This window comes from Poromitra crassiceps, assembly GCF_964638095.1.
Source record: "Poromitra crassiceps genome assembly, chromosome: 19".
NCBI classification, from domain to species: domain Eukaryota; kingdom Metazoa; phylum Chordata; class Actinopteri; order Beryciformes; family Melamphaidae; genus Poromitra; species Poromitra crassiceps.
Window position 1 is genome coordinate 18,302,300 of NC_139646.1, and position 12,665 is coordinate 18,314,964.

At 45.9% G+C, this 12,665-nt stretch overlaps 1 protein-coding gene across 1 annotated transcript in view; it reads left to right on the plus strand.

Annotated features, from left to right (window-relative positions):
- sorcs3a (sortilin related VPS10 domain containing receptor 3a) overlaps positions 1 to 12,665 on the plus strand; it is a gene marked incomplete at both ends in the record, with an annotated part of 256,176 nt that overhangs the window by 128,142 nt on the left and 115,369 nt on the right. The window contains one exon of the mRNA XM_083655384.1: positions 9,050 to 9,117. Coding sequence (XP_083511510.1) covers positions 9,050 to 9,117 — 68 coding nt within the window. The remainder of the gene's footprint in view (positions 1 to 9,049; positions 9,118 to 12,665) is intronic.

A 12,665-nucleotide genomic window follows, 5' to 3' on the forward strand; every position in this document is an offset into this window, starting at 1 on the left:
TGAGCGTTTTGAGAGCGGTAGGAAAAATCCTCTATGGGGTGGGAGGATAAAGATGTGGCGAGCATGCCCTCATAGAAACGCCCTGGTCCCTGAAACCCCCCTGGCTCTGCATTGGTAGTGCTGTCTGCCATCGTCGCTGCTGTTCGTCTTGGTCTGGAGGTGTTTGCTGTACCGCTGCAATTCATTCTCAAGTTCTGCCAGTCTGTGGGTACTGTAGTCGTGCGAGCGTTTGTCACCACCTTTCTGGGGTCATTATTTCCCTGGGAGGGCCACCCCGCCAAAAAACTGAGTCCAGGGTCTGGTATTCGAGGCCAGAAATTCCTTTTGATAGTGTCTTTATAGCAGATGCAGAACAGCACCGTCAGCAGAACAAATAATAAGAAGCCAAACGTTTCAATTTTCAAACAGACTTCTACCATAACCACGTCGGTCCCTCCTGGTGTTTGTGGTGTCTGTTGTCTCTTCTTCCTTCGTGTGCGGCCTCCAGGAAATAATATGACCCAGCTGCACTGCGTTGGGGTTATTATAGTGGTTGACTCCTCCCCCTTCCGGAGGAGGGGCTTCTGGCCTTCTAGCCTATCGGATCTCCCTTGGTGGAGATCCTGATCGGGTGTGGTGCTGGTCCACACCACCGCTGCCTTGATTGCGGCCATCCAGGCTTCTCTGCCCAGATTCAGCACACCTGTTCAGTAGGCTTGGTTTGACTATAAGCTGTTGCAGTCCCTTGCAACAAACAGAGTCTCTGGTTGTACTTCCCAGCCGTCCTGCTGGAAGTACCTGATCGTTTGGTAGTGGACCCTTTTGTGAGTTAGGGTCCCTGACTCTGCACCGTGATGGTGCAGAATAGCTGGAACTACCTTTAGTCCAGCATCTCTGCGGTCATTTCATCATCATCTCTCCTCCGCACCCAGTCTGTAGCGCATCCAGCCTTCTGGATCGCCATACGCTGGATGTTGGAGGTGTTTCACAACTTCTCTCTTCTCTGACAGGAATTATTTTTTAGCAGACTCATTTCATCAGTCCTGTTGGGCCCACAGTCCTGAGGTGTTTTCCCACATGACAACCACCCCATAAACAGTGGCTAGTCTGTATAGGGTGGGAGGCTAGGTGCGTTACTAGCCATAGGTTACTGGTTCTCCCTCTAGTTTGGAAATGGTTTGAGTCAACACACTCATTTTTCGTTCCTCGAAATCGTTCACTTCCTGGATGCCATCCTTTCTCAGTCTCTTCCTCTTTCTCGGCCTCCCGGCTCGACGTCTGTAAAAGGGTCTCTTTGGAGATAGAGGGCCTGTCGGCGCAATGGCTTTTAATCAAGACCCTCCGGCTCCAGCACCCCCTCTACTCGACGTTTCTAATTCTAGGCCATCCAGCGTTGATTCTCCATTTCCTGTTCCGTGTGGGGCGGATGACTGCATGGCTGAGCGGTCCTGTAGCCCACCACCAATCACCCCCTCCACGGACCCTCTTGGACCACCCGGCTTTGCTGGGTGCGTTGTCCCACTTCTCGATGCCGACAAAGACACTCTTCTCTCTTGGACGAAGCGGCCTACTTCGTTTTTGAAGTGCGCCAGTTTCCCTGGGCTCCTTCAAATCCATTCAGTTTACAATGCAGCTGCTTTTAGTGTCAGCTCCATTAGATGAGTCTTGTACAGGACTTATGAGTTTCTTGAGTTGCAGATGACCCAGAATTATCTGGGTGCTTTTTATGAAGCCAGCTTGGGTGATATTTTCCTACAGTGGAGTGTGTTGCAGATTAACAGCAATGTCTATTTTTACCTCATCTCATTCCTCTTCAGGCCCTGGCCTGGCTCCCGCACTTCCTCTTTTGTAAAGAAAGTCACTGTCATTTTTCTTTGCCATATTTCCCTCCAGGGAAGAGATCAAACCTTGGATCATCTATTTCGTTATTATCTGCCAATTGATCTTTGCACTTTTCCAGCTCCAGCAGGCCCTCCAGCAGCGCGCTCACTTCTCCCGCCTGTGCGCTGTCGTGGGTCATACCTTTGCCTTTGCTCAGTTGCCTTTGTTCCTGGCCTTCACTAGTCTTCAGTATGAAGCCCCAAATGGCCATTTCATCTGGTCCTTTCCTCGATCCATCCGTGTACAGAACATAATCATATGGCATCTCCCCCTCCTTGTGTTCTGTCTTTGGTGATTTCTTTTGAGTGGGCAGGGCCGGGCCCAGGTCATCCACACATCAACTCCGGATCCAGGAAGATGTTCTCCCAATGTCCCCAACGGGTGTTTGTGGCTTTGGTGCCCGCAAGCGTACCCTTGGTCAGGAACCGGTGCACCTGGCTCTCTGTGATGACCTTGATCTTCTGGCCTTGCGCTAGATCTTTTATCGCAAGCCAGTATCTGGTTAGGACCGCCAGCTCTTTCTCTGCCAGGGGGTATTTTCTTTCCACAGTGGTTAGAGTGTAACTCCAGAAGGCCACCACTCCTGCGTCTTCGTTGCCATCATATAGGAAACAGGGAGGCGTCTTTAGGGCAGGGGCTCACCGCTGCCACCGGTGGGCTGTTGGCGCTTACAGTGTCTCGGGCGAAGGAGAGGAAGCTGATCTGGTCAGAAGCAGCGGGCCTCCCTGCTTGGAGGCAGTCTGAGGGAATGGCTGGCCATATCCTCGTTTAGCAGCCGCAGGGTGTGCGATGAATAGAGCATGGTACTTGTACTCACATCTCTGTGTTGAGGGCACCTCTGCTTCGTTGGCGGCCCAAAGTGGATCTCGCTCCGATGTTGTAGTCAGCCAGGCTGGAGTTTCACTTCCTCTTCCTAGCTTTTCCAAGGCTGTGCAGCGCTGCTGGTATCACTTCCCCTTTCTCCGTCAAATGCACACAATTTATTTTCACAGCCTGGAGAGAAATGACTGTCTGGGTTTATTTTGTTTCTTCTTGATTATTCTTATATATTCTGTGGTTATTATTCCAAAGTCTTTTAAGGCACTTTGGGAGATTTCTTCTTTCCTTTAGGTGTCCTATTTTCCTGAGGCTTTCACGGGTCATTGACACCTCTGCTCTGGTGCTTGCCGGGGGGGAACTCTCTCCTCCAAGGTGATGATATTGTCTCCCTCTCCCCGCAGGTTTGGTCCAGAGTGACCCGTGCCTTTGATGTCGTCACTTCTTCCAGCCCTTGGCGTGCTCTCTGGCCAGCCTGAGGACCTCTCTCTGTTCAACGGACAGTTTCTTGTACTCTTTCATGGAGAGGAATTGAAGAGGGTTGCTGTGAGGTTTCTCCACGGGGGTTTTAGCTGGGCCTGTAGGTGCGGAGCTTGGGGCCGCTCTTCGTGGCTTGGAGAGGGGCGCCTGGTTCTGCATTCGGATATCCGCCATTTTCTCCAAGCCATCGTTGCATTCCCTCAGCCACGCAAACCGTTTTCTCCCACGGACGTGCAGAGTGAACATCTTTTCTTCTTCCCCAACTACCGTCTGTGATGCCGTATGTGTTAGCAGCAGGCGTGGGGGTGGCGGGTGTACTCCCACCTCTCCCGTGTCGTCTTGCTGCTCCCATAGCGGCTCTTCTTCCGGGCTTTTCTGCTTTTCCTCTCTCCCCCCTTGCATCTGAGCTGGGGGCTGCAACTTGTCCTCCTTTGTCCTGGCATCTTCATCATCTCTGGTCACCTGGGCCGGGGGTGAGGGTGCTCTCCCCATCCCCCCGGCTTCGCTCATTGCTCCAGGTTCTGAGGGGGGGAGTTCTTCCCCCCCCCTCAGGGTCAGGGGAGATGGAGTCCCTTCCATCTCCTCTTCTGTCTTTGTCGTCTCGAGTCGCCTGTCACTCAGTCCCGCTCATAGCGCTTCTGAATCACGGATGAGTTCTAGGCTAAAATTTAACCTGTCAGGTTTAACCTGTCAGGTTGGCTGTTCAGTGTCAGGCCTCGGGGCCCTCCCCGCTGGGGCTCCCCGTAGGCTACCACTCCTTTTTTCCCGCTTACTGCGTTGCAGTTTTGCGGCACCGGCCGCTCTGATTCACTCTCAGGGCGCCGGCTGTTGGCACTCGGACTGGTTGCTCCCGTTCCGCGCGCCTTTCTGTGGGTTGCTTCCCCGCAGTTCAGCGGCTCTTTTCCGCTGGAATCCTTCTCAGTTGGGGCCCCGCTTGTCCGCTAGGGTCCCTGTTCGGGCGCCATGTCGTGATTCTCTGCCAATTGTTCTCAATCCAGTGAAGACCGATCACTAATTGGTAGAAACTGCTCTCCGTTATAAGGGTTAGAAAGTGCAGCTCAGTTGTGTATAACTCCAACTAGCTTCTGCACTTTGATTAAGCAGTTAGGTGGGAACAATTCGCCTAGCGCTAACTGCCGGAATGGTGTTCCAGACTTCTCACCCCAATCTACCACCAGCTTTAGCGGTCTTGTCCGACCAGCCTGGAGACGGGCGCTAAAACTGGTCAAGTCTGTTTTTATGGCAGCTTGTTCCTCTGAATCTTGCACTTGTTATCGACTAGGTAATGTTTAACGGCTGTTTAAGTCGTAGGGGCGCTGCTATTTCAACCAGTAACCATTAGTGTGTCACACGCACCTTTTAACCATATGATTACCATCAAGGGGAATAACACATAAATCATTGTCCACTTCGTTACTTTAAATCCAATTGATTTGTTTTATTTATAGAGTTTAGCAAGGTGCAGCATTAGCATTGATTAATAATACAATTTCATGATAATACAATTACATATTATGGTTGCTAATGAGCTTCTTCACTAATTGGGATGTACTTATCCAATTTGCTATGGTGGGGATAGACTGAAGTTGTTTCTTCGTCAAGAAACTTCCTCTTCACCGTCAACGTTGAGCGGTATGGCTGAGCACGGAGGTGCTGCGTCCTTTCGGAGTGGTGATGGATAAAAAGAGGATTGATTGATGTGGCCTACTGAGTTTCAGCATGAGCCAGTGGGCCCTTTCTCCTCCAGCCTGTGACTCACTGAACGCCCGCGTCCAGTGTCGAATGGGGAAGTGCCAGAGAGCCTCGGTGCATGGTCATTCCTAGGTCCGCTGAGCTCACTTCTGCCTCCTCCTCTCAAGCAACCTATTAATCCACAGACATCACTTTAAATCCATCCTGTGCAATCCACAAACATCACTATAAATCCATCCTGTGCAATCCACAAACATCACTATAAATCCATCCTGTGCGTCCTCTCGATATAGGCTCAGTCTCCTCTTCTCGCTGTGGTGATGAGCCTGGAAGGTACAGGCAAAGTCCAATACACTACCTCAGTGTGGGGAAATGTCCAGTCTCTTTTGTAGCTCTGCCCGTGGGTCACTGAGATAGATCCTCGCGCACCTCCCGATGTGCGGCTCACAAGTCTAGTCCTTAGTTGGGTCCAGAGTAAGATCCTCTTCTGTGTGGGATCCTCTTCGATGCAGACTGGCCACGATGTATTTGAGCCAATTACTTTTATAATGTTTGTGTGACCCATGTACAGAGAGGCCTGTTCAAATGCTGGCCATTCACCATCGCTCCACCTCGCTTCTGTCCATATATGGTTATCGCTCTGTCTTGATTTCGCAATTAATGGAAATTCCCGTATTCGGTTGACACGAATTCCCGTATTCGCTCAGAAGTCACATGACTGGTGTCTCTTGTGTAATAGTCATCACAAGATCACAAGACTACATGATTTCTATTCACTCTGCTTAATGAACATTTCACATAGCACTAACATCTTTAACCTTTTAATACCTTGGTTTCAATACTCATGTCAATCACACCTAGTCAATTCATCTCTCGATAATTGACAATTAATACTGGCTCAATCATCAACAACAGCTTATCATTAATAATGATCATTATCACCACTGATTGTAATAATGGCTCATTGATTGTAACATGTACTGATCGACTGTCGTCACAATCAATCACTACATCTCTCAATCATTTAATCCCTCGTAACCTATATTCCATTACCAGGTAACACGGCTCATTGAATCCCTTGTAATACATATTTCATCAACACATTTCTTGATTACCCTGATACATTTCATTCTCAAAGATTAAACGTATGATTTAGATGATACATGATATGATATGATTTATGACAGATAGAGATTATTATTCATGTCAATTATAAATCCTTATGCATTGCTTAGTTTGTTAATTATAACCAATCATTTCACATGACTTAAGACCTTATATTTGTGAGTTCCATACTTCTGCTTTTTGGCTGCAATGTCCATTCTGCTGAATGCCTATGGCGCAACGGACAGATTGGCTCCGCGGCCTTGGTGACTCATGAGCTAAGCCGTAACATTTAGGCCGCATAGTGCTTCATCTGCGGCCTATCTCAACAGCGCGCGTGTGTGTTCGGAGCTGGTGTCCTGGTTATTCAATGTGAATTTCAAATTCAAGCTGTCATATGGGGAGGAGACCGCTCCGTGTCCCTGTGTGTCGCCCCCCAGCCGCTGAGACCACACATTTCTGACAGCACAAAGCCCATGGGATATCTCACACCCACACACACTGACACCCCCCCCCCCCCCCCACACACACACACACACACACACACACACACACACACACACTCTCTCTCTCTCTCTCTCTCTCTCTCTCTCTCTCTCTCTCTCTGAGACACTGAAACACACTCATTTACACACAAATGCTCACGTACACACTACACACATATACGCACAACCCCAAAACTCTGCGTGCTCTCCCTCTCTCCCCCCCCTGGCACAGTGACATGCACACATAGATCCAGTATAAACACATACAGTAAGTGGAGTTTGTGCTCTGAATTCCACCAGCATGGCGACAATCAAATGCTTCTCCTTTTTCAACATCACCCTCTCCCGAGCAGTGGCAGTCTTTCCGGGCCTAAACCGTGAGCGCACAGTCGTCTTGAGTCACAGTGTGGGGCAGTGTGGCATCCTCCAAGGGTCCGTGGCGCGCGGTGCGAGGCGGGCTCGTCCACAGGGCATCTGGGGATAGCCAGGCTCTGCCAAGGAGTGGAAAGGTCCTGGAAGACTAAGCGAGGACATAAGGATCACGGGGGGGTCGCGGATACCAACTGTTGTTTTTTTTCCATCTCTACAGAGTGTTCGCTTTCTTATCTGCGCCTGACCGCTGGTGCCTGTCGGGCGAGTGGAGGCCAGACATGGCCAGCCATGTAACTCAAGTCAGGCGTGTCAAGTCGCGCTGAAGAACATATTACGCTCGTCACGGGAGGGAAGGAGACGCTAACGAGGGACAGGGATGATAATAAGGAGGAGGAGGAGTCATTTAGTCGAGGGGAAGGAAAACAGGACAGAAAACAACACACGGACTGATGTATGAAAATAGCATCTATTATGCAAACGGATCTGTCCCCTGGTGAGGTCACGTGTGTGATAAATGCGAAATTAATTGAGGGTTCGCACGAGTCCCTCCTTGCCGTGTTTTCACATTTGTTTAACTAATTTCACCACCAACACCGATTTAATTCTCTAACCCGGAGCTAAATGTCAGCCGTGCATGTTAGCAGATGGTAGTATGAAATAAACAGTGTTTTTTCCTGCAGTATTACCTCTCATCTCATTTCAACTTTCTATCTCCCAGCTGTCTGTCTTTCTCTCTCGGTGCAGCAGAGGGCTTGATGTTTTTTGCGCAGTAGCTCGCCATGGATGGAATCAGTGGATCCTATTAGAGGTCTTTGTCTGTTTTTGACCCCTCGCTGCTTCTGCAATCCTCGAGCCCTATCTTCAGAGTCGTGATGATGTTTATTATGAGCAGCAGCAGCAGCAGCAGCAGCACCCATCCGTTGTCACAAGCTCCACTGAGTCCAAATCACAGTAGTGTGCTGGAGTATGAAAACTGACCAGCGCTTCTCTCACAGCAGACTTGCTCTGAAGACTCGCACAGTGCTTATCAAAGTGCCCCGCCCGCTGACGATCTCTCCAGAAGAGAGGAGAGACCAAAGCTGTGAGCACAAAGCATGCTAGATCAAGCTCTCTCCACTGCTGCATCAAGAGAGAAACGTTTCAAAGTCGCATATACTGTACACATCATTGATTACTAGTGGTGTTATTAATAATGCAATAAAGCAGTATAGCCTCCCAGGACCTTGTTATGATGAATGATTGTTTTTCAATCATTCATGAACAGTGTAAAGGAAAATTACCTTCAAAAGTTGTAACTAAGTAGTAAGTAACTGACAGTATTTTTGTGTTACTCACTTCAAACATGATGCTTGTGCTGCCAAGTGTTTATCATTTTAAAATGCAATACTGTCATTATTTTTTTAGAATAGAATAGAATAGAATAGACTTATTTGTTTTGGCCAATGTATGTTTGCACAAATTGACTTGATGTGGTTGGTGCACAAGTTACATAGAGTACATAGGAATACGACAAGTTAGAGGAAATATACAATATATAAACAAATAAAGATATAATAGATTCAAAGATATAAACCGTATTAACAACCAAGTGTGGCAAACCAGAAAATTAGCAATTTAACGAAGTAGTAGCAGTATCATGCTTGTATTGCACATGAATTGGAGATATTGAAAGAATTGCATATAGTATTTCACATGATTGTGTTGGAAGATTAGAAGACCAATGCAGACCGACCTCATTTATAGAAACCACAATAAATAAATAAAACAATATAAGAAGTAACAGCATTCTGATTAAAAAGAAAGAAGTAATTTAGTTCTAGAATTGAAAAACATGTGAAGTTACCACAATCAAGTAATTTCAGCACTCGGGTGTTTGTTGCACAGCTGTTCACTGCATAAACAGAACATCTCAGGAAAGGAAGCCATGTGTGCGTTCACATCAAAGCCTAATTGTAATGATTTTAAAACTACACATATCAACAAGGGAGATCCAACAATCTGGTACTGGACCTGGACCACATGCATAAAGATGGCACCCGCTCGGATTACAGTCATTTGGACACAGCACAGTTCTGGCCAAAAGCAATGAAACAAACATAATACACAGTTGACAGTAAAATCCCCGCCCAGGATTGTGATACAGTGTATAATATTGTTTTAAACTTTGATGTGTCAAAACACAATGTGACCTAACTTTGGCTGTGAAACAATTGTAATATTCATATTCCCTGTCATTACAGGTGATCCTGATTCTAACCAAGCTCTACGACTTTCACATCGGCAGCGTCACCGAGAGCACTCTTTGGAGGTGAGTGTAAAACAGACTTGGGACATAAAGTATTTACACATAATTGTCTTTGCATGTTGTAACAGAGCTACTAGGATGGCTGGTTTGCTGCATTGGATGATGCCATGAGTGGCTGGACGTTAAGGCTGGTGTGATCACCAGTGTTGGGCAAGTTACTTTCAAAATGTAATATACTACATATTACTAGTTACTTTCATTTGAAAGTAACAAGTTACTTTACAATATCACTCTTTGTGTAGAGAGTAACTTGTTGCATTACTTTTACCAAAATAACAGCAGTAGCAGAATGACATCGCTGCCCCAGAACCATCCCGAAAAAGAATGTCAACTGTCTTGAAGTCAGTGTAAACCATCCAAAATTCTAAATGTTATCCTTTTACTTTATTATTGTCATCTACAGTATAGTGGTTATTTGCATAGAAAAACACACAATTTGATTAGGAAATTATTGTATCTTTATTTAAATATGTGCTTTGATTTAAAAAAAGTAACTCAATTTGTAACTTGACAAAGTAACTGGTATAATATTACTGAAATCCTATCGGTAATAAGTTATATTACTGAGTTACTGCTAAAAGTAATATATTACATGTAATATGTTACTTTTGTAATGCGTTATCCCCAACACGCTGATCATCAATTTAGTACACTAGCAGAATACCCGTCCCTGTGTCACTCGCCATTTAGTCAGGCCTCACTCACAGAGTTGGCATGGAGCCTCTCCTCTCTCTCCCTACAGGAGAGGCTTTTCAGAGCCCTCTTCAGTGCCTGATTACAACTCAGCTCACCTGTGTGCTCCTCCAGAGTTCACTGGCCCGATTCAAACTGGACTCACCTGTGTGCTGCTCTACTCTGGGGCTCTCCGTGGTGCTGAACCTGTGTTGAGACATTTTTGCCACTAATTAGACATTTTGCCCATTCAGTCGGCCCTAATTAATTAATTAAAAAACCCGGCCCCGTTCGGTCAACCGCAGGGGTGCTCTTTACACTTCCTGAAAGATTCAGCCCGATCGCATGTAAAATGGCATAGCTGTGGCCGAACACAATTCTGCTCACTCACACAACACACAAACAGACGTCACATTCTTAGTATAGGATTTGTCAGTGATTTACAACTAAATGTTCAGGGGGAGGAGAACTGGGGGGGATATCATGATCATCCCACATGCTACGTCCTGCCAGTGAAACTTCTTGCTGTCAGGTGAAAATAAGTGGCCGGTGACTGCACATGTATCGGAGGAAGCAAGTGAGCCCCCCCCCCCCTCCCCCCCCCTTCTGTAGCCGTGAACAGTATAGTATGTCACGGTGTCACGCTGGGTCAGACAAGGGGACCTCAGAGCGGAGGATGCTGTTCACCGTGCTGTTGTTCTGATGTACTCCGTTTGCCTCACCCCTCCCGGGAATACAATAAACACACACACATACAGACACACGCAGAGAGAATAAATACAAATATATAAAATCAACAACAACAAGAGTGCTTTAAAAATACACCAGCAAAAGGATGGGTTAAAGATCCCAGATGAGTTGATGCAAGCTGAATCTGCGTAACCCATTTTCAAACACGCAGATGGATTGTGTAACACATGCTGTACAGTTCTTCCTGTGTCGTGTCGAGACGATGCCACATTCGGCTGTGTTTGACTCTATATTTGTCTGTTTTGTGACACAGTGTGCTGTAGTGCAAGAGGCGCTTTCAGGTAAATCTTTAATGTTGTCAACAGCATTAAAGTTTAATCGAAGACGATTTACAGCTGTACCTTAGCAGGTGACTGTCAGCTCCAGACAGGCTATTATGTCTTTAAAGTGGTTCCCTGTTGGTAGATACAGAGTGAGTGAGTCAACTATAGAGTGCCATAAATATGAACCAAGGGATTTCATCTGCCATTGTTTTTTTCATAGACACCTATCTAATCTATCTATCTATCTATCTATCTACAGGTATCTATCTATCTATCTATCTATCTATCTATCTATCTATCTATCTATCTATCTATCTATCTATCTATCTATCTTCTCTATCTATCTATCTGTATATCTGTCTGTCTGTATGTCTGTCTGTCTGTCTGTCTGTCTGTCTGTCTGTCTGTCTGTCTGTCTGTCTGTCTGTCTGTCTGTCTGTCTGTCTGTCTGTCTCTATAAAAGGGGCAATGTGGGTTTGTCTGTTTCAATTTTTGTGGCGGCCGTTTGCAGCTATGCCGTTTTACGTGCGATGCCTAGTTTAATAAAATTGCTTATGAAAATAGTTTTACTCGGTCAAACCAAGCGATTCAGCTATATTTAGAATCCGAAGAGACCATAGAACATTATGACTTTGACTTTGGGGGGGGGGGGGGGGGCGGGTTAAAAGAATAGTTTTTTCAATGTTTTGTTTTAAAGTTTTGCTCTGAGTGAAATGTTATATGGTCTCTCCCAATTCTAAATATAGCTGAATCGCTTGGTTTGACCATGTAAACGTATTGAAACATTTTAAATGAATGGCGGAAAATCCCTTGGTTCGTGTTCCTAACCCGAAAGAGGGCGTGACTTTGGCATAAAAATAGAGGGAGACTGAGTGGGAGAGAGGGAGAGAGAGAGGGAGAGAGAGAGAGGGAGAGAGAATGTATTAGAGGGAAAATGAGGAAGAGAGAGAGAGGTGGAGCTCAACCTAATGTCTCGTCTTCTTAGAAGTGCTTTTAAGCTAAACTCAGTTGTATCATTAGTCTGTCTTGTGTTTGTTTACTGCTCAAGGACGTTCAGTCCTATCTTCTCCTCACTTAGTTCAACTTACTCCCTCCCTTAATGCACTGCTGTGTTTGTCTACAAATTCAGAGTTATATGGTGTGTGGCGAGAAAGGAACGCTATTGTATATGTACGTATGTATTGTTAACGTGGACAGCGTTCTTTAGAGCTCAAAACTATTTTACTTGGCAGACACGCCCAACCTCAAAGCGGTAGTTTGGCAATGATAACTGCAAGTGCCAAAGACATTTTGACGTTTAGACATGCCACGGTGTCATTTGGAACCCAAGGCAAAAACCGAGTTTCTTAGAGTTTGAATAAGTGCAAAGATAAACGACATCCTTTGTGTGATCCCTTGATAATGAGTTCTGACAGAAGGCAGCTTTAGATCACAATGGCAGCCATGAGAGTGAGATGGGGAAAAAAGTATTCTCATTAGGGATCCACTTCCTGAAGTTCAAGTTCTAACAATTTCTTTATCCTGTGTTTATCTAAATATAACTGCGGAATAACTAGAAAAACAACATTTTGTCAGGATCAAAAGATCTACCTATTATTTTTTTCTCATATTCATCTCAATATATTCACTGGATCCCCAAAGTATGCATTTCCTCTGGCCTCTCTCAGGGCTTCCATATGTCTGAGTTACCATCTGAAAATGACATAACAATGCAAACGACTGCCTAAGTGTACAATACACACACGCGTTATCACAGCTTTAAACTATGCACTATGCACAAGTTTATACATTGCACGTTAGATTTAAGTCAACCTTAACATAATATTAATATCCAGCATATATCCAGGTGTTTTGTTTCCCCCTGCT